Source organism: Benincasa hispida, unplaced genomic scaffold (genome assembly GCF_009727055.1).
Source record: "Benincasa hispida cultivar B227 unplaced genomic scaffold, ASM972705v1 Contig548, whole genome shotgun sequence".
NCBI classification, from domain to species: Eukaryota; Viridiplantae; Streptophyta; class Magnoliopsida; order Cucurbitales; family Cucurbitaceae; genus Benincasa; species Benincasa hispida.
The window spans coordinates 479,186-498,442 of NW_024064915.1; the positions used below are offsets into that span (position 1 = coordinate 479,186).

The 19,257-nt window shown below is 32.1% G+C and overlaps 1 protein-coding gene across 1 annotated transcript; it reads right to left on the reverse strand.

Moving 5' to 3' along the window:
- Positions 1-7,450: 7,450 nt before the first annotated feature.
- LOC120069699 lies at positions 7,451-9,197 on the reverse strand. Its single transcript, XM_039021482.1, has 3 exons — positions 8,765-9,197; positions 8,530-8,597; positions 7,451-7,766 (listed from the first exon to the last, which is right to left on the reverse strand). The coding sequence occupies exons 1-3, from the start codon at positions 9,195-9,197 to the stop codon at positions 7,569-7,571; spliced, it is 699 nt and encodes a 232-aa protein (XP_038877410.1). The 3' UTR covers positions 7,451-7,568.
- Positions 9,198-19,257: the final 10,060 nt, after the last annotated feature.

Here is a 19,257-nt window from a genome sequence, read left to right on the forward strand (position 1 = left end):
AAACGAATATAAAATTTAACAATTGATTAAATATAAAAATTTATCAATTAGCACCTCATTCCCATGTTTCCTAAATTTGCACTCTAGACAAAGGTTTTTTAAACCCAGACTTAAATAACCGGTCCTCCAAATGCAGTTTTCTTAAATCCATGTCACCTAAACTTCCCAGTCTAATCTAGACTTAACATTCCAAACTTGCACGCCAAACGCCCCTAATGTTAAAGGTGGAGGTTTAGGTGGCCTGGATTTAAGGGAGGGCTTGGTAACAATAGATTTTAACTTTTTATTTAGAAAAATATTCGAACAAATTTTCTTTTGTAAAAATGGTAAAATGAATTTAAAAAATTAATAAAATTTGAAATTGCAAAAGTTCAAAGTACCCAAATATGTAAATAAGATGTTTCAACCCTTAAAATTAAACCCACCCAAATTTACGGTGATATTCATTTCATCTTCCCAAAAACAGAAGTCCTTTTCACATCAGTCACTTCCAACATTGAAGGAATAAATAAAAACTCTCCTACTACCCACAATAATCTCAACAATGAAGAAAACCACTCCATCCTTCAATCTCCACGGTACCCTACCATAGGCTCTTTCTAGTAAAACCACTAGGAAATCTACTTATATTTAGAAGATTCAAACAAGAAAAAAATAATCAAAATCGAGAGTGAAATCGTCGGTTAGAGATGCTCTTATCGTCCTTTTGAAGGAAATCTTCAGTATACAACCTTTGAGCTCCAAAAACACATGCATTATGATTTCGACAACAAATCTCAGCTCCTAAAATGTACAACCATAATACATCAAGTTTATCACCCAATGAAATATGCGAAGGTGAATGAGGAAAATGACACGTGACTTACCCACATTGGTCGACGGCCATCAGCGTGAAGTAGATGATGGCAAGCGATGGTCGTCAGCAGGCAATAGCTGACAGTAACTGGTTGTAGGTTACGCGAAAGAGAAGATGGGGAGGGGGCGTGCAGTTGTGTTAGGTTAAAATAACAATTTTTTTTTCTAAACACACACACATATTCACTCTTAACCTAAAATTGACTTTGACGAAATTTTCCTTCTTTTCCTTCATGAAATTGATACAAACCGTGAATTTGATGAATTAGTTACCGTGCAATTGATGAAGTTGTTGGATTAATTACAGTGCAATTGAAAGAGATGTTAAGGGTATTTACACTGAAATTAAATACATCTTTGTCCTCCACGATAGAATTGTTGCATCTATGATGGTACGTGGTTAAACAAGAAATACTATTTCAAAAGTTGGAGAAATGTTAGATTGGATTAAATCAACAAAATGACTAAAAGATGTGTTTGCAGATTCATAAATTTCAACAACAGGAATTCATGATGACGGTTATTTTCATCCCACATTCCATTGAACAACATTCTTAATAGTTGAATGGTCATATCAAGGAGAGAGATTAAGAGTGCATTTGTATAGTTAATTACACTCTAACTATTCTTAGAAACCCACCAAATAGCTATAGGTCAAATAATACATTATACATAATATAGTTAGAATGTATTTGTAAATGTAGTTACACTAGAAATGTTATTAGAAACCCATCAATCAAGGTAGAAGAGAATAAAGGAAGTAGAGCATATAAGGATTTCGACATGCCACGAATTGAATTTAGTGGGAGCTCCCAACCTTTCCAGGATCTATCATAATTCACATTAACTCCATACTGTCTTTTTATGAAACTTATGACATTTCATGGAGGACATAGCGATGAAAGAGATTAAGAAGAATGAAAGAGCTTATTGTCACTTAATTGAGACTTGTCTATGGTTGTTTGTAGTCTAATTTGATGAAATATGAGGCTGATCTTGTTGAACAAATAATTATGAAATAAACACTACATTTCATGGTTAAAATGAAATTAAAATAAATATAATGATAAAGCCTCATTCTTCATATTAAAACGAAATTCTACTAAAGATGATGATAAAAACAATTTACAAATCATTTACAATAAAATTATAATAAAGATATTGATAAAAACAATCTGGAAATCGTATGATATAGTTAGCATTAAGAGAAAAGAGATTTATAAAAAATATAATAATATGAGATTTCGGAATTCAAATGAAAAATTGAAGATAGAAGAATCTTTAAATATGAATTTGGAGGTTTTCCAAATTAAAAATTGAAATTAATGCCAAAATATCCGCATGGAAAGAGGAAATCCATCCACACTGAATTTCTAAAAACAAAAGCATTTTGCTATAATTAAAAAAAGATCTACATTTTGTTATTTTCTTAAATGAAAGTGTAATTAGTGCTATAGGATTGAATTTCTCTTAAAATTGTATTTGAAGTGCAAGTTTAGGAAGTGAAGCATGCGTTTGGATTGCAAATTTAGGAAGCTAAGAATAAAGTGCAAATATTTTATTAACCATATTTAATAAGTTGTTAGATTTTAGATTAATTTAAAATTGTCATCTTAATTATTTTAATATAGACAAGTTTAAAATAAACTATTTTTCATTTTTTTTTCAAATAGAGCAAAACTTAAAATTAAAATTATATTTCTTATATATATATATATTTTTTTTTACTAACTAACTTAAATATGTGAAAAATAATTATTATTGTAAACAAAAAAGATTAATTTGGTATTTTAAGTTTACTAGATTTTGAAGTAAAATTTTATTCACTTTTGTCATTTTAATTAATTTGAAAATGGTTTGAAAAATGAGTCTAAATATTTGAGCTAGATAAATTGACTAAAAAAACTAAAAATGTTATTAAATTAAATAACCAAAAATATTATTGTCACTTTGTGGAGATCACACCAATAGAAAAACTAATGGTAGTTGTCGAGCCCAATAAACAATTATTTAATATAATGACAATTTATTTAAAACAAATAAGGGGAGAGAGATAATTAAAAAAAATAATCTAATAATAATAATTTAAAAACTCCAAAAGGAAAAAAATAGAAGAAAGAGAATGTGTATTTTTTTAAAAATACTATTGTAATTAAAATAAATTTTAAATTTTTTTAAAAAATAACACATAAGTTTGTAGAGCGTTTACTATTCAAACCGAAAAAAGGCTTCTTAGACTCTTGCTTCAAATAAGGGTTTGAGCTTAGAATAGCTAACTTATCCTAAGCCCCAACCCTTAAAACAACCACCTCTTCAAGTTAGAGATGTCCACGGGGTGGGGCAGGGTGGGGATACCATTCCCCATCCCCGTTCCCGCTCCCCATTTCATACCTCATCCCTGTGAAATTTCCCATAAGAATAGGGGTGGGGATTCCCCATGAGGAACTTGCGAGGATCGGGTTCCCCACAAAGGAATTTTTTCCGTTACCTTTTTTTTTAAAAAAAAAAAAAAAAGCCAATTAATTTAAATCAATAATGTGAGCAAAATTTAATTAAATAATTAACTTTATCACTAAATTGTTTATTATGGTTAGTTTATTATGACTATTTGAATTTAAAGATAAATTACTCAAATTTGACTTAAAAAAGCTAATTAAATTTTTTTAGTACAAAGAAATAAATATAAATCAAATTATTCACATATATAATCTAAATTTAAACATATTCATTATGTTTCTCAATAAATAATCAAATTTGAAATTTAAATGTAATATTTATATTATAATAATAATAACATAACATTAGATAATTATACTAAATAAATATGTAAAACTAATCGGGCGGGGACGAAGAATGGGGCGGCCGGGGCCGGGGAATGCATTCCCCGTCCCTGCCCCCGTTTAGCTCACGGAGAATTTTTTTCCCCACTCCCTCCCTCATTCCGAGGAATCTCGTCCCGTTCATGGCGGACCCTGCAGGCCTGTCTCTATGGGGAGATTAGACATCTCTATAATATAAAATTTTTAATCGTACATTAAACAACTGTCTTGTTTTACTTATATTGATTTTATACCGGTAAAGTTTTTAGTTGAGCTCAACAATTACGATAGAGGATTACAAGATGCTTCAAATATCAATACCTTGAAAGATGCCATTAGACTATTGTGCACTATTAAATCGATGTCTCTATGGAATTTTCGGATTAATAAACGTTGGAGGGTTGATTTTTTTTCCTCTCTCTCCATTTTTCTTTTCTAATTATACATTCAAACGTAAATTTTATAGGGTCAAGATCTATTTTGGACACATCCATTCAACAATGTTACAGATGTTCCATCTTTGAATTTAATTGTTCGACCGCAACTACATCATATACTACAATTTGAAGATTTAAAAGTCCTTTCTCTTAGGGCTATACAAAAGTGTACAAATATATAAATATGTGGTTTAAATCCTATTTTGGTATCTAAATCTCGTTCTATTTTGATCATTAAACTTTAAAAAAAGGTCAATTTTAGTTCCTGAACTTTTAGCGAGTGCTTATTTTGGTTCACACTATTAACATTTTGTTAACTATTAAACATAATTGTGAGATGACTTGTATTTTTGGATGAATAAGTTGGTCATGCTAAAAAAAATCTAAGGTTTCAATTTTGAATCGGGTGGTAAAGTGATTTTCTATAAGAGATTTAAGTCATTTTGCGTTCAGGATTTTTGCTGTTCATTATTTTGGCATGTTGGTCATTGATATTTTACTTCAACTTTATCTTACTCAACCCATGTTATATGCAATTTCATCGTTGAACAGATTTTATGTTTAAAGAGTTAACATATCTTAACAACAGAGACCAAAATAATCACTTTTTAAAAGTTTAGGGACTAAAATAAAACGTATTTTAAAGGTAAGGACCAAAATGGAACAAGATTTAAAGGAGAAAGAACATATATGCACCAAGAAAAATCACAAATAAAAGAACATAAAATTAAACCGCTGGGTTTAAAGGAGAAAGAAGATAATAAGTACAATTCATATATGCACCAAACTCATGGCCTAATCATTGGTGTTTTGGATCATAGTTTGGATCGAGCTTGAGTTGAGCTTGGGCTGACCCAATAGATTAACCAACTGAATATTAATTATTTAAAAATATATAGATATATTTTAGTTTTTCTTAAGGAAATGTTATTAAAATTGTTTAAATGATATTTTATTTAATTAATTTTATATTTTTATTACTTTTTTCTAGATAAAATTATTGATATTGAAGGGATTGAATCCCAAACGAAAGCGTGTGATTGCCTTGCAATTTTGTTTTCGATTTTACATAAACAAAATACGATATAAACATAATAACATAATGAATAAACAATCAAAATTAGCATGCATTTAAGAGAATAAGAGAGGGAAGAGCTAAAACTTATCTTTGTAGTTTCCCAGGTTATTCACGATTCCCTCTTCGTCTTCTCCGGAACATTTAAATGTGTGGTCTCCAAGACTTGGAAGAGGAAGAAGTAGTAGAGAAAAGAAAGAGATTTTGAGAAAAGTATTAGGAGACTAAGATTCAGAATTCCTAATTCAATTGTGTCACAAACATAAGTCATGAAGACCTATTTATAGAGAGAAGAGGTGACTCATCTTTTCTAATCTTTCCTATTTCTGCTCTAGTTATAATTTAATTAAATAACTTTTATTTAATTAATTAGTCCAATAATTAAACAATTATATATATCAAATCCAATTTGATATATATAATTAATTAATAAATATATAAACATCACATGTTTATTTATCTCTACTTCTAAAAAATCAATTAATTAATTAATTAATTAACCATCAATCGATCAATTAAACGTCTATATTAAATCATATTTAATATAAAATTAATCAATATATAATTATCACATATTTATATGTATACATCTCTTTAATATTTGAATCTTATTTAGATATTTTTCTCTCTTAATTATAAATCACATCTATAAAAGAACCATATTATATTCATGATTATACAATTAATTTGAATAATTCAAACCATTTCTCTTATATATATATGCTTTAGTGAACTAACAAGGGGACATTATGGACCTACAAATTAGAAACTCCAATGATATAAGATTAATTAATTAAACTTTTTAATTAAATTAATCAATTTGCATTAATTACCGGTCACTCCACTAAAGACCGTTAGCTCCAGTCTTCGCATTGATTTATTTTTGTATCCAGGATATAATCTAAGTCGACCTTTCGCAATTGCTCATAACTATAGCTAGGTCAAAATGTCGTTTTAACCCTGTAGTTACATCTAATTTCTTAAATACCATCGATCCCAATAATAAACAAACAGTTTATAGTCCTTATAAACTAACACCTCTCGGGCGAGGTTGATGCCTCAATGTTCAAGACCCGAAATCAGCTATTAATGGGGCAATTTATCTACTTTCCCTAAGGTTAGGAAATGAGTGAATTATATCTTGTATAGTTGTGTTCCTAGCTCCCTACTTAGACAAATCTCCAAAATGGTAAGCTTGTTGATTCGGCTAACAAGGCCACTCTCACTCATACAAATTAAAGAATTGCCCTCATAGACAAGAGTTCACAACTCACTCAGGATTAAGGTCAAGTCACCCATGCTAGTGAAATGTAAGTCTCTTTTAGCAACATTGTTATATAGAGATTATTCATTTTGTGGTCCTGTTTTACACAAACTATTTGTATGGAATACCCCACTTGCATGTCTCCACATGAATGATCAGGATCAGATCATTTGTAGTACTTTATAACAATTGTAACATCTACAAAGCATGTCATATTCATAGTGTCACTGGGATAAGGTACCCAGCCTTATCCATTTACTATAGATCATTTAGGTTATTATTTAAACGTGATCCACCTGTACGTCTCCACATAAATGTTTAAGTTTCGTAAAATAACCTTGGATCTTAATTTATTGGATTGATTTAATATAGCTAAACATTAATAAAATGCCTCTTATTTTATTAGATATATAATTTGTCTTTACAAACTACAAGATACACTTAATTTAGGACATTAACTCCAATAGATATTATAAAGTTTTATTTAGTGTTTAATTGCCTTAAAAAAAATTATTAGTTTTTACACTTAAAAAAGAAATTTGTTAGCTTAAAACTACAATATATCTAAATATATATATTTTTTAAAAAAAATCTCTTTTAATATATAAATATAATATATGAATAAATATACACATGCATCCATATTTGAGTTGGTCAAATGATAAGTCCATTGATTCAGCCCGACGAGTCGATCCAAATATGACTCAAACGGAATGATCCATAAGGTAGCCCAATTATCAAAATGATGATCCATATCCAATCCAATGAATAAATAGGTTGGATTATTGTTGGATCGATCAAACGTTGACTTTGGATCGAGTTTGGATCAAATATGGGCCGGACTTGGTCAAGTTTTTAGGTTTAGGATTCTGTTGATGAGACTGAACCTTTATTTCTTTTCATGTATGTCATTTGGTTTGTTCACAAATATAATTAAATATTATGAGTTATAGCGATGGTAACATATAATTATATGATTTAATTTGAATGCAATGGCAGGATAAAAAATAAATATGATGAAGATGGAATTGTTTTACAGAAATGTATGGATTTGGAAGAATTGAAAAAATAAATGAAATAAAGAGAAGATTTGATGGGTGCGAGAAATTGAAAGGAAATCAAGAGGCTTTAGCATGAAGTTTATGGGAATTAGTGTCATTATTGGAAGAAGGAAAATTGGTGTTTTGTTGTTGTTGCTGTTGTTGACGCCGTGAAGCACTCAAAAAATTCTTGACCCCACCTGATTTCCCGCGCTGTAATGCCTTTCTTATGCCTTTTCCTTTCCGTTCTTTCTTTCCCATTTCATTCTCTCCTCCCTGTCCAAACAAATTATTTTTTTTTTAAGGATAATTATAATTGATAGTATTTTAAAAAATAATAACTAAGTATATTATACCATTTTTAAAAAATTATAAACATAGATAAGTTTATCGATAGACTTTTATCAATGATATGGTTACTATTTAAATTTGGCCATATTTGTAATTTTTTTTTTTTTACATTATGTTATATCTGCTAATATTTTCGGCGATATTTGCAATTGTCCCTTCTTTTTATTCGTCTTTTCAAAACTAAAAACTAAAAATTAAGACTTCGTTCGGTAACTACTTTGTTTTTGTTTTTTATTTTTCAAAATTAAATCTATAAATACTTTTTGGACTTCTAAATCTCTGGATTTGATATCTGTTTTTATTTTTGTAATTTGGTTAAGAATGCAACTCTTCTACTTAAGATTGATATAAATCATAATAAGAAAATTAAAGAAAATGGGCATAATTTCGAAAATTTAAAAACAAAACACGAAATGGTTACCGAATGAATTTTAACTTTTGATTTTTCTTTTTTTTTTTAAAAAAATTAAACCTATAAATACTCATTTTAACTTTTAGTTTATTATTTTGTTATCTGTTTTTTAACGATTTGACAATTTTTTTTTTTTAAAAAATACAAATAGTCCATTGCTACTACGATAAAATGAAATACAAAATTAATCATTTTTTTTTTTTCCTTTGGAGAGTTCAAATAAAAAAAAAAAACACGCAAAAAGAAAAAAGAAGCTAAAAATGGGAAGTACTACACCTTCTCTTTTTCTGAATTTAGCATTCGTTCATCCGGTGGCCACTTGCAATGATCTCCTTCAAAATCATCTGTGCAAAATAAACAAATTGATATTAGGGTACTTTAAAACAAAGAAAGAACAAGAGACGGAAAAAATCGTCTTATTTGCAAATTCGTAATAAATTTACAAATACGACAATGAATTTTGTTATACCTATCGTAATAATTTCTCAAAGTTTGAGATTGAATGAACTACCTTCGCTTGCCATGCTTCTTGATCTCGACTCGGAGTCAATACAATATTCCCTGAAACTCGGTGATCCTCCTCGACAAATCTCTCGACCATTTCCATCATTTCCATCGCCGTCGTCTCCATCGCTACAATCGTCTTCAAATTGTGTTCGAGTTCCCTTCGCCATCTTTGAATCATTGATCATCTCTTTTGATTCTCCTCGTTTGACATCCATCTTCATCTTCATTATCTTCTCTTCTGGTGCTTCCCAATCGGGAGAAGAGCGATCAGGGACGGACGGAGGTCCGTGTTGATGAACCCAAGGCTTGGATTCACCGGTGAAGCAATTGGAAGTGGAATAAGAGAATTTGTTATTGGGATGAGGAGGATTGTGAGAGCAATTTGTTGTTGCTTCGACTACCTCTTTAGGGTCTAACCTTGAGATGCCACAACCCATTGAGAGGAGTCGAAGGAACCGACGACTAAGAAATTGAAGACTTTATTTGTCTTGTCCATTCCAATCTAACACATACAAAAATAACACAAAACACTAAAACCTAAATCGGTTAAAAATGGGATGCTATCTAAATGAGTGATTCAAACTTTTTCCTCACAATTTCTATTGCTTACATCCATGTTTTTAACCATTCCTCCTTACTTTACCCTTCTAAAGTTAGTTAAAGCCGTTGAAATAGACATTTTCCCACCTAAGAAAGAGGAACAACCCATTTCACACCTACCATGTTTTGCTTTTCCCAATTTGATTCGACTATACCTCAACTAATATTTTATTCGACATGCAATTGAAATTTCAACAATTACAGACATTTAAAATACGTCTAATAAATACATTGGGTTTGATTTATTTAGATCGAATTTGGTTAAATTATAAGTTTAGTTTCTAAATTTTCAAATTTATGTCTAAAGAATCTCTAAAACTTTTTAAAAAATTGTCTAATAAGACATTAAACTCACTCTTGTGTCAATAAAGTCCCTAGCATGTTCCAATATCTTTAAAATTAATTGATATTTAGATCTAAAGTTGAAAATAAATTTTATATTTAACATAATCTTAGGCTCTATTTAGTAAACATTTTATTTTTAAAAATTAAGCCTATTTTCTCCTTATTTCTTACAATAGTTTGCACTTTCTTATGTACAATGGTTGAAATCTTAGCTAAATTCTAAAAACAAAAACAAGTTTTCCAAAACTATTTTTTTTTTAGTTTTCAAAGTTTGGCTTAGTTTTTTAAACCATAAGTAAAAAGTAGATAACAAAAAGATAAATTTGAAGGTGGAAGTAGTATCTATAGGATTAATTTTCAAAACCAAAAAATCAAAACTCAAATGGTTACCAAAGGGGACCTTAAATGTTTAATTTTGTGTCTAGTTAGTTTGTGAATTGTTTAAAAGGTCGAATAATTAAGTAAATGTCTTACTTGTTAGGAAAGTCCTAAACTCGCAGTTCATAAATATTGTTAACATATTCTATTTATCAATAAAAGTATTGTTGAGTATTTTATTCAATAAATTGTTGTTGATATTGCATTGTTTTATGAAAATCCAATAAACAAATCTATGGCTATAATATGAATACTTTAACTTTATGTGATGACATAAAAGATAATCAAGTTTTAGTATATATCTAAAATGGTCTATAAGTATATGGATGAGATTGAGTACCTCATCCTGGTGAAACTATTGGATGCGGTCCATTTTGTATACTGATACAAATGATATGATAAAAAAATCATTCATGTGGAGACATGTGAGTGGGGGCATCCTGTGCAATGAGTTTGCATAAGACCGGACCTCGAAATAGTCACTTTTCTTTATAACAACCGTTTATTGTTAAAACTGACCATTTTAAAATTCAATGACCTAGGGTAACTCGATTTTAAACCTGAGCTAACTATGAACTTCTATTTATTTGAGATTATCCTTTGATCTACATAGGCGAGAGTCCAACATCACTGCTTAATAAGTCTCCCATTTTGGGGATAAGACCAGATAGATAGTTGGGAACATAGTTTTACAAGATAAAATTCGCTCCAACCCGACTTAGGGTTAGCAAATAGGTTGTTCTCTTAAGTGTTGATGCCTAGTCTTGAACAACGGGGCCCTACCCTCTCATGATCGAGAGGGTTATGATTTATAAGTTGGATTATAAATCAATTGTTTAATGGAGGATCAGTGGAAGCTTAAGGAGTAAGATGTATTTACAGGGGTAAAATGGTAATTTTGACCTAGTTGTAAATACGAACGACTTGTGAAGGATCAACTTATCAATTATGGTTAAAATGGACAGAAATATATTTACATTGAGGAGAGTGCAACTTTCGAGCTATAGTGGAATGTCTTGGTAGTTAACAAATAGTGATTAATTCGGTTCAAAGAGTTTAACCAATTAATTGCAAATCGTTGGAGCTCATGATCTGTAAGTCTATAAGGTCCCTCTACTAGCTTGTAAATTGAATTAGTAAATTGAGTAAATTTGATAAAATTTGAAATTAGGATTTAAAATTTGAAATGTTCAAATTCAATTAGGGTTTCTATTAATTGTATTCAATACAATTGAAACGTTTAATTTTATCGTAAACAAAATTGAAAAGTTCAAAATATTTAAATATTGATTTAAATATTAGATGAGGTGTGATATTATATTTTATTAATTAAATTTAATTGATTATCCAATTTTAAATTCAAATTTTGAAATTGTCCAAAATTAGAATTTTGATTAATTTAAAATTGAATTAATTGAAATTCAAAATTACAAAATTAAAATTAAAATTGATTTTTTGAAAATCATATTTTAATTCAATTAAATTAATCAAAATGGATCAAGTTAAATTTGAAAGTGGGAAAATCCCACTCAAATTTCCACCTCATGCCACTTCAATTTCAACAGGCATGTTGAGTTAATTGCATGAAATTCATATATATATTGAAGTTTGAACTTCAATTTAGCTTCATACAAATTGATCAGCTCCAAAAATTCTACATAAACCCTTCCCTTCAAACCCTCATCAATCTTATTAAAAACCAACTCAATTCTATGTTTCCACCACACAATCCATGCAAGATAATAGTAGAGAAGATCTTTGTGGTGGTTTACTTGAAGATTGAAGCATCGATTCGTGGAACTTAGCTGGATTTAAAGAGGGTTCATCAAAGGTATTGTGTTCAACAAACCCTCTTGTGACATTGTTTTGCAAAAAACATGTTTTAAACTCAAATTAAATATGCTTATTGATTCCGATTTTTCCGCTGCATGTTAGTTTACTTTATCAATTGGTATCAGAGAATGATTTAATCACTTAATTATCGTTAATTTTGAGTTTGGTGGGTGTTTTTCATAAGTTGTATGAAAATGGTGAACTGATATGGGTTTTTGAGTTTTGGCATTAAAATTTCTTCAATTATGTTGTAGTTCTTGTAATTGGCTCTTAATTGATGGGCCTTAATATAAGACCCGACTCTCTAAGACTCGAGCTAGGCCGTTACTATACACATGCATGTATAAAATTTAAAATGACACATTTTCATAGCGAAATAAATGCTATATAAATAAAGTCAAATAAAAGATTTTCATTAAAATTAAATAAAAGTCAAATAACAAGATACCCATAAATCATAATTAGAATTTAATGAGTCTAAAAAACTGTAAAAGACTGGAAACGAATACTAAACACAATAAGTTTTAAACATCAAGACTGAAAGTTGAAAAACATGAAAGAAATCTAAACATCATGAGCGGAAACATAAAACTGGTCTCTATGGTTCGATCACGGATTTCACTTGTCATTCGTCGGTGCATCCTTACACTTACCTAAAAAATAAACATGAAAAGGATGAGTATGAAACACTCAGTAAGAAATCCACTACCGGGGTTAGGCTAAGCATTTATGTCCAATAAATACAACATGAATTGAAACTCCATACTAGTGGGACCTGAAGATTTCTATTAACTGGTTCACTCTTTTACCTTTCCCTTAGATGTGCGTCATTTTCACACACATCAGATCTGATGTATATCTCTTTCATATACATTGAACCCTCTAGGAATGCATCACTTTCATACACCCCAGGTCTTCTCTATACTGATGGAACACGAGACCTACGCAGAGGAATTAGGACCTAATTACACTCTAATTGCTCTTAAATTAAAGGAAATAAGCATGCATCATGAAGGGAAAAACAATGAATTAAAAGTGTAGAGATGCTACTTTTAAAGCTCCCGAAAGCCGCATCTCCTCATTGAATCTCGACTCGAACTCTTTGGGACCACCACTAGAGTTGACCTACTATCCTATGGACTCAGAACCGAGTTGTGGGACCCGGTGGATGAAGAGAACCGAGAGAGAGAAAAAGATATGAAAATAAGGAATGGAATTTTGAGTAGGTTTGGGTGTTTCCTTTGTTTTTCACAAAGTTGTAATTTTCCAGACCAAATATCAAAAAACTAATTTTCAAAATGGCAAAAATCTTTTAACTAAATTGAAAAGCCCAATTTATAGAAAAAATGCATGCAACAATTGCATGAAAAAACTTCACAAAAACCTAACACCTAGAATCCACTCACTTAGTGGGCTTAATGTCTCCACTATAAGCCAACACCTAGCCCACTATTTTGTGTTAGTGGAATTATCCAACAAAAGTTTGGATTTTCCCACTAATATAGTCAAAGGGCAAAATAGTCATTTAGTCAAAGTCAAACTTTGACCAAAAAGTCAACATTTTGACTTTTTTATCATTTTTATCCGTGTTGACTAATTTTGACCTCCCGAGCATGAATCCGCATTCATTTTTTCGAAATTCAAATCACATTTGAATATAAGGTCGGTCAAAGTTTGACTTTTCAAAGTCAAAAAACAACTCTTTGACTTTTTACAACTTTGACCATTTCTATTATTTCCAAGCTTTCGAATATGAATATATTCATATTCTTGATATTTAATCATATTAAATATTAAAATTGTATTTCTAAGTTGAAAAACCCGACCACTATATCACATATACTTTGTCGGTTTCTCTCTCTCTACCTAATTCGAACAATTCAAAATTATTCTATCATACTGTTATAAGTTTATTCCATATGAGCTAGTAGGGGAACCCAATGGACCTATAGATCATGGGCTCCAACGATTCGAGATTGGCTAGCTAAACTCTTTAGACGGAGCTAATCAACATTCGTTAACTAACGGGTCATTCCACTAAAGTCCCGTAGTTGCACTCCCCTCACTATAGATATATTTGTGTCCATTTGATATAACCATGATTAGTAAGTTAATCCTTCACAGGTTGTTCGTAATCTCGGCTGGGTCATAAAAACCGTTTTACCCCCAATACTACATCTTGTTCCTAAGTTCCACTGATCCTCTAATGAACAATTGGTTTAAGGTCCAACCTATAAATCGAATCCCTCTCGGGCCAAGGAGATGGTGGAGCCCCTTGTTCAAGACCTGGATTTAATACTAAAGGGAACAACCTATCTACTGTCCCTATAACAGGTAGGAGTGAATCCGTCTTGCACCTTATGTTCCCAACTATCCACCCGATCTTACCCCTGAAATGGGAGGCTTATTGGGCCAACAATATTAAGCTGCCTTCACCTATGCAGATCTAAGGATAATTCTGAATGAACAGGAGTTCATAGTTAGCTCAGGATTAAGATTAAGTTACCTAGGTCATCAATTAACGAAGTAGCCAGTTTTATACATAAAACGGTATTTAGAACGTAAAAAGTGACTATTTCATGGTTCAGTTTTATGTAAACTCTTTACATAGGATGCCCCCACTCACATATCTCTATATGAACTATTTAGGATCACATCTTTTGTACTAACTACAAAGTGGGCCGCATCCATAGTGTCCCCAGAATAAGGCGCCCAACCTTATTCATATACTATAGACCATTTTGTCTATATATTGAACTTGATCCAACCCTTTATGTCACTACATAAAGTTCAAACTACATTAAATAGCCTCAGGACCTTAGTTTATTGGATTCAAGATTACAATTTCAATAACAAATTTATCGAAAAACAAAACAGAATATATTTATTAATTTACAAACTACGAGTTTTAGGACATAAAATCCAACATATACATGCAGGGATGCGCACCTCTTTTGTACACATGGTTAGGTATACACCTCTTTCGTATACACATAACTCATTGGGCGTGCACCTTTTTCGTACACCTCAGCCCCCTCTAGGTATGTATCAGTTTCATACATACAGACCCTAGTACATCTCTTTCACGCACTAATGCCCTTAGACATGCATCACTTTCATGCACTCAATTAAATCAAATATTGGAAAGGAAAAGAGATCGCATCCAAGATCATATTACACGTTGAAGGAAATTTAAATAGACATACTTTGAGCGGCGGAAGCGGATCGTTCCAAATCCCATTGAGAAATAATACAAACAATTACAATCTAAATGGAAACGATTATGCATAAATAAAAAATTACAGTATGCTACTTATAAATGAAGATACAAGGGATAAAGTATGCAAACCTTTGAAGAACTTTTCTTCAAGTATCCCTCGATCGTTCAGCAAATTGTTCAATTAGCACGAACTCAAACACAACGAATAAAACTCGATCTCAACGAACGTCTGAATGAACCTGGATCCCATTCGAGTCCAACTCGATCCTCGAATGGAATTAGAACACCATTATAATGGTGACCTTGGTATTCTCGGTGTGAGAATTTAGGAATTGTGGGCTCTGTATGATTTTTGGAGAGGAAAGCATGAGGTAGACGATCGAGTAAATGGGAGATGAACGTTGTCTATCTTATAGACGGAATAATCGATCGTTTAGAAAACGAAACCCTATCGTATAAACTTTACTACTCGATCGTTTAGCAACGAGTAAACAAGTAACTATCGTATAGTCAACTCAATTGTGTATGCTCTCTCTATGCTTTCTCTTAGTAAAACCCTTTTACTTGATAGCCTTTTTGTGAGATTATTTCGAATTAATCATCAACTTAGTGATTTGGAAAATAAATTTTCTTTTATCTCACAGTTACCATAAAACTTTCAATAACTTCCCACTCAATTCAATTATTAGAGAAAAATAATAATTAATTATCATATAATTAATATGTTATAAATAAATATAATAACCAACTTATTATATTATATTTATAACCTATAGTTTTAATATTTTATCATATAAACTATAGTTCTTTTTCTATTTTATGGTATTTAATATAAATCATATTTATATTAATTCCTCCAATTAATGTATCTAATATATCAAATCAATTATATGACATATAATTGAATTTCCTATTGTTAATTTGAACACTTCAAATTAACCCATGATTCTCAACTTGAACTCATTGAGTTACCAAGGGGACCTCATGGACTTGTAGCTTGAAGCTCCAACGGTACGTGAATAACTAATTAAACTCTTTAATCATGAGATCCACATCCGTTAACTGTTGGTCACTCCACTAAAGACCGACAACTGCACTCTTCGCACTACAGATATATTTCTGTGTCCATATGACCAATCAACAGTGCGATGACCCTTCACAAATTGTTCGTAAGTACAACTGGACCAATTCACCGCTTTATCCTGTGTAGTTACATCTAACTCCTCATGTACCACTAATTTCTCTAATGAACAATAAGTCATAGTCTTATTATGACTAAGTCCTTTCAGACCAGAAGAGATTGTGACCACTATGTTCAAGACCCGGAATCAGCCCTTAAGGGAACAATTTATCTACTTACCCCTACTTCAAGGAATGAGTGAATTTTATCTTGTGTAGCTGAGTTCCTAGTTCCCCAATTAGATGATTCTCCAAAATGGTAGGCTTGTTGAGTTGGTAACTGGTCACTCTCACCCATACAAAATCAAAGGACCGCTCTCATAGGTAGGAGTTCTCGACTCACTCAAAATTAAGGTCATGTCACCTATGGTCATTTTAGTGAAATGTGAGTTTCAATTATCAACGACGTTATATAAAGAGACTAATCATCTCGTGATCCGGTCTTATATAAACTCTTTGTATAGGATACCCTCGCTCACATATCTCTACATGAATGGTCAGGTTTAGATCATTTGTAGCACTTTACAATACTTGTAACATCTACAAAGCGGGCCGTATCCGTAGTGTCATCAGGATAAGGTATCCCTTTTTTATCCATATACTACAGACCATTTAGGTTATTACTTAAGGCATGAGCCACTTGTATGGCTCCACATACATACTTAAGTTACATGAAATAACCATGGATCTTAGTTTATTGGATTTATGCTAAATAACATTTATTTTATTAATTAACAATATGTTTACAGAGGTGTTTACAAACTACAATACTACCAGGAGAATTAGGACACCAATCCCAACAATCTCCCACTTGTCCTAATGCCTCAGGAGACTAATGTATAATACAGAAAACAGTACAATATACAATAAATTAGAGCATACTTTATACCCCAGTATCATCTTCCACTTACCCTAGACAAGGTGCTGCATGTCTGTAGACCCAAACTCTCCAGATGACCCTCGAATACTTTAACCGTGAGAGCCTTTATAAACGGATCAGCAACGTTGTGCTCCAACACGATCTTTGTGACTATCACATCATCGTGAAGCACAATTTCCTTGATCAAATGATACTTCCATTCTATATGCTTGCCTCTTTGGTGACTCCGAGGTTCCTTACAATTTGCCACAGCCTCGCTGTTATCACAAGAGAGTGATAAACAAAAACATATTTAGAACAACTTTCAAATCTATAAGGAACTTCCTAAGCGAAATAGTCTCTTTAGCAGCTTCACAAGTGGCTACGTGAACAAATGCTTAGCCCTGTTTCAGGCATCATACATTGATCAAATGTTGATCAGGTACAGGATACGAGATTCCAAGAGGGGTTTGTTACCCTTCAGGCATGGAATCGTTTTTTCTAAGGATCAATGTCCTAAGCCACCTCAAGAGGTTGAGGAAATGAGACGGATTCCCTATTCTTTTTCTATAGGAAGCTTGATGTATGCAATGTTGTGTACTAGACCCGACATTTTCTATGCAATAGGGATTGTCAATTGGTATCAGTCCAATCCAGAATTTGATCACTGGATGGTGGTCAAGACGATCCTCAAGTATCTTTGGAGAACGATGGACTACATGCTTGTGTATGGAGATAAAGATCTGATCCTTATAGGATACAATTACTCTGACTTTTAGAACGATAGAGATTCTTGCAAATCGACATCGGGGTCAATGTTTACTCTGAATGGAGGGGTTGTAGTATGGCGAAGCATCAAGCAAGGTTGTATCGCAGACTCCACGGTTTGTAAAGCAGCTAAAGAGGCTGTTTGGCTGAGGAAGATCCTTTCAGATTTGGAAGTTGTTCCAAATATGGATTTACCTATCACACTGTATTGTAATAACAGCAGAGCTGTGGCAAATTCGAAGGAACCTTGGAATCATCGTCGAGGTAAGCACATCAAATAAAAATATCACCTGACCAGGGAAATTGTGCATCGTGGTGATGTGATAGTTACGAAGATCGCATCGAAGCACAACATTGTTGAGCCCTTTACAAAGGTCCTCATGGCTAAAGTGTTCGAGGGTCACCTGGAGAGTCTAGGTCTACGAGACATACGACATCTTGTCTGGGGCATGTGGAAGATGATACTGGGGTATGCCCTAGTTTATTGTATATTGTATATTAGTCTCCCGAGTCATTAGGACAAATAGGAGATTGTTGGGATTGGTGTCCTAATTCTCTCGGAGTCTCGTTGTTTTGTAAAGATACACATTATTTAATGAATAAAATAAGTGTTATTTAATTCTGGCATTTACTTATATCTGATAAACAAAGCTCCTTGGTTATTTTTGTAAACTTAAGCATGTATATGTGATATACGAGTGGATCATGCCTTAAGTGATAACCTAAATAGGTCTGTAGTATATGTATTAAGGTGGGATACCGAATCCTGATGACACGACGGATATGACTCGTTTTGTAGAGGTTTGCAAGTGTTGTAAACTACTACATATGGTAGATCCTAACCATTCATGTGGAGACGTGCGAGCAGAGGTGTCCTATACAAAGAGTTTGTATAAGACCTGGACCACGAGATGACTAGACTTTGTATATAACGCCGTTGATACTAAAGACTTGCATCTCACCTAAACGACTATAAGTGACACAACCTCAATCCTGAGTGTTTTGGGAACTCTTGCCTTTGAGGGCGGTCCTTTGATTAGTATGGGTGAGAGTGGCCAAATTGACATGCCTACCTTTTTTAGGACTTGTCTGATCTGGGAGCTGGGAACTTAATCCATAAGATGGATTTCACTTCTTTCCCAAAGTAGGGATAAGTAGAGAGATTGCTCCCTTAAGGGCTGATTCGGGGACTTGAACATAGTGGCCACAACTTCTTTTTGGAAGAGAGGACTCAGTCATAGTAGGACTATGACTTATGTTCATTAGAGGGATCAATGGTACTTAAGAAGTTAGATGTAACTACAGGGGCATAACG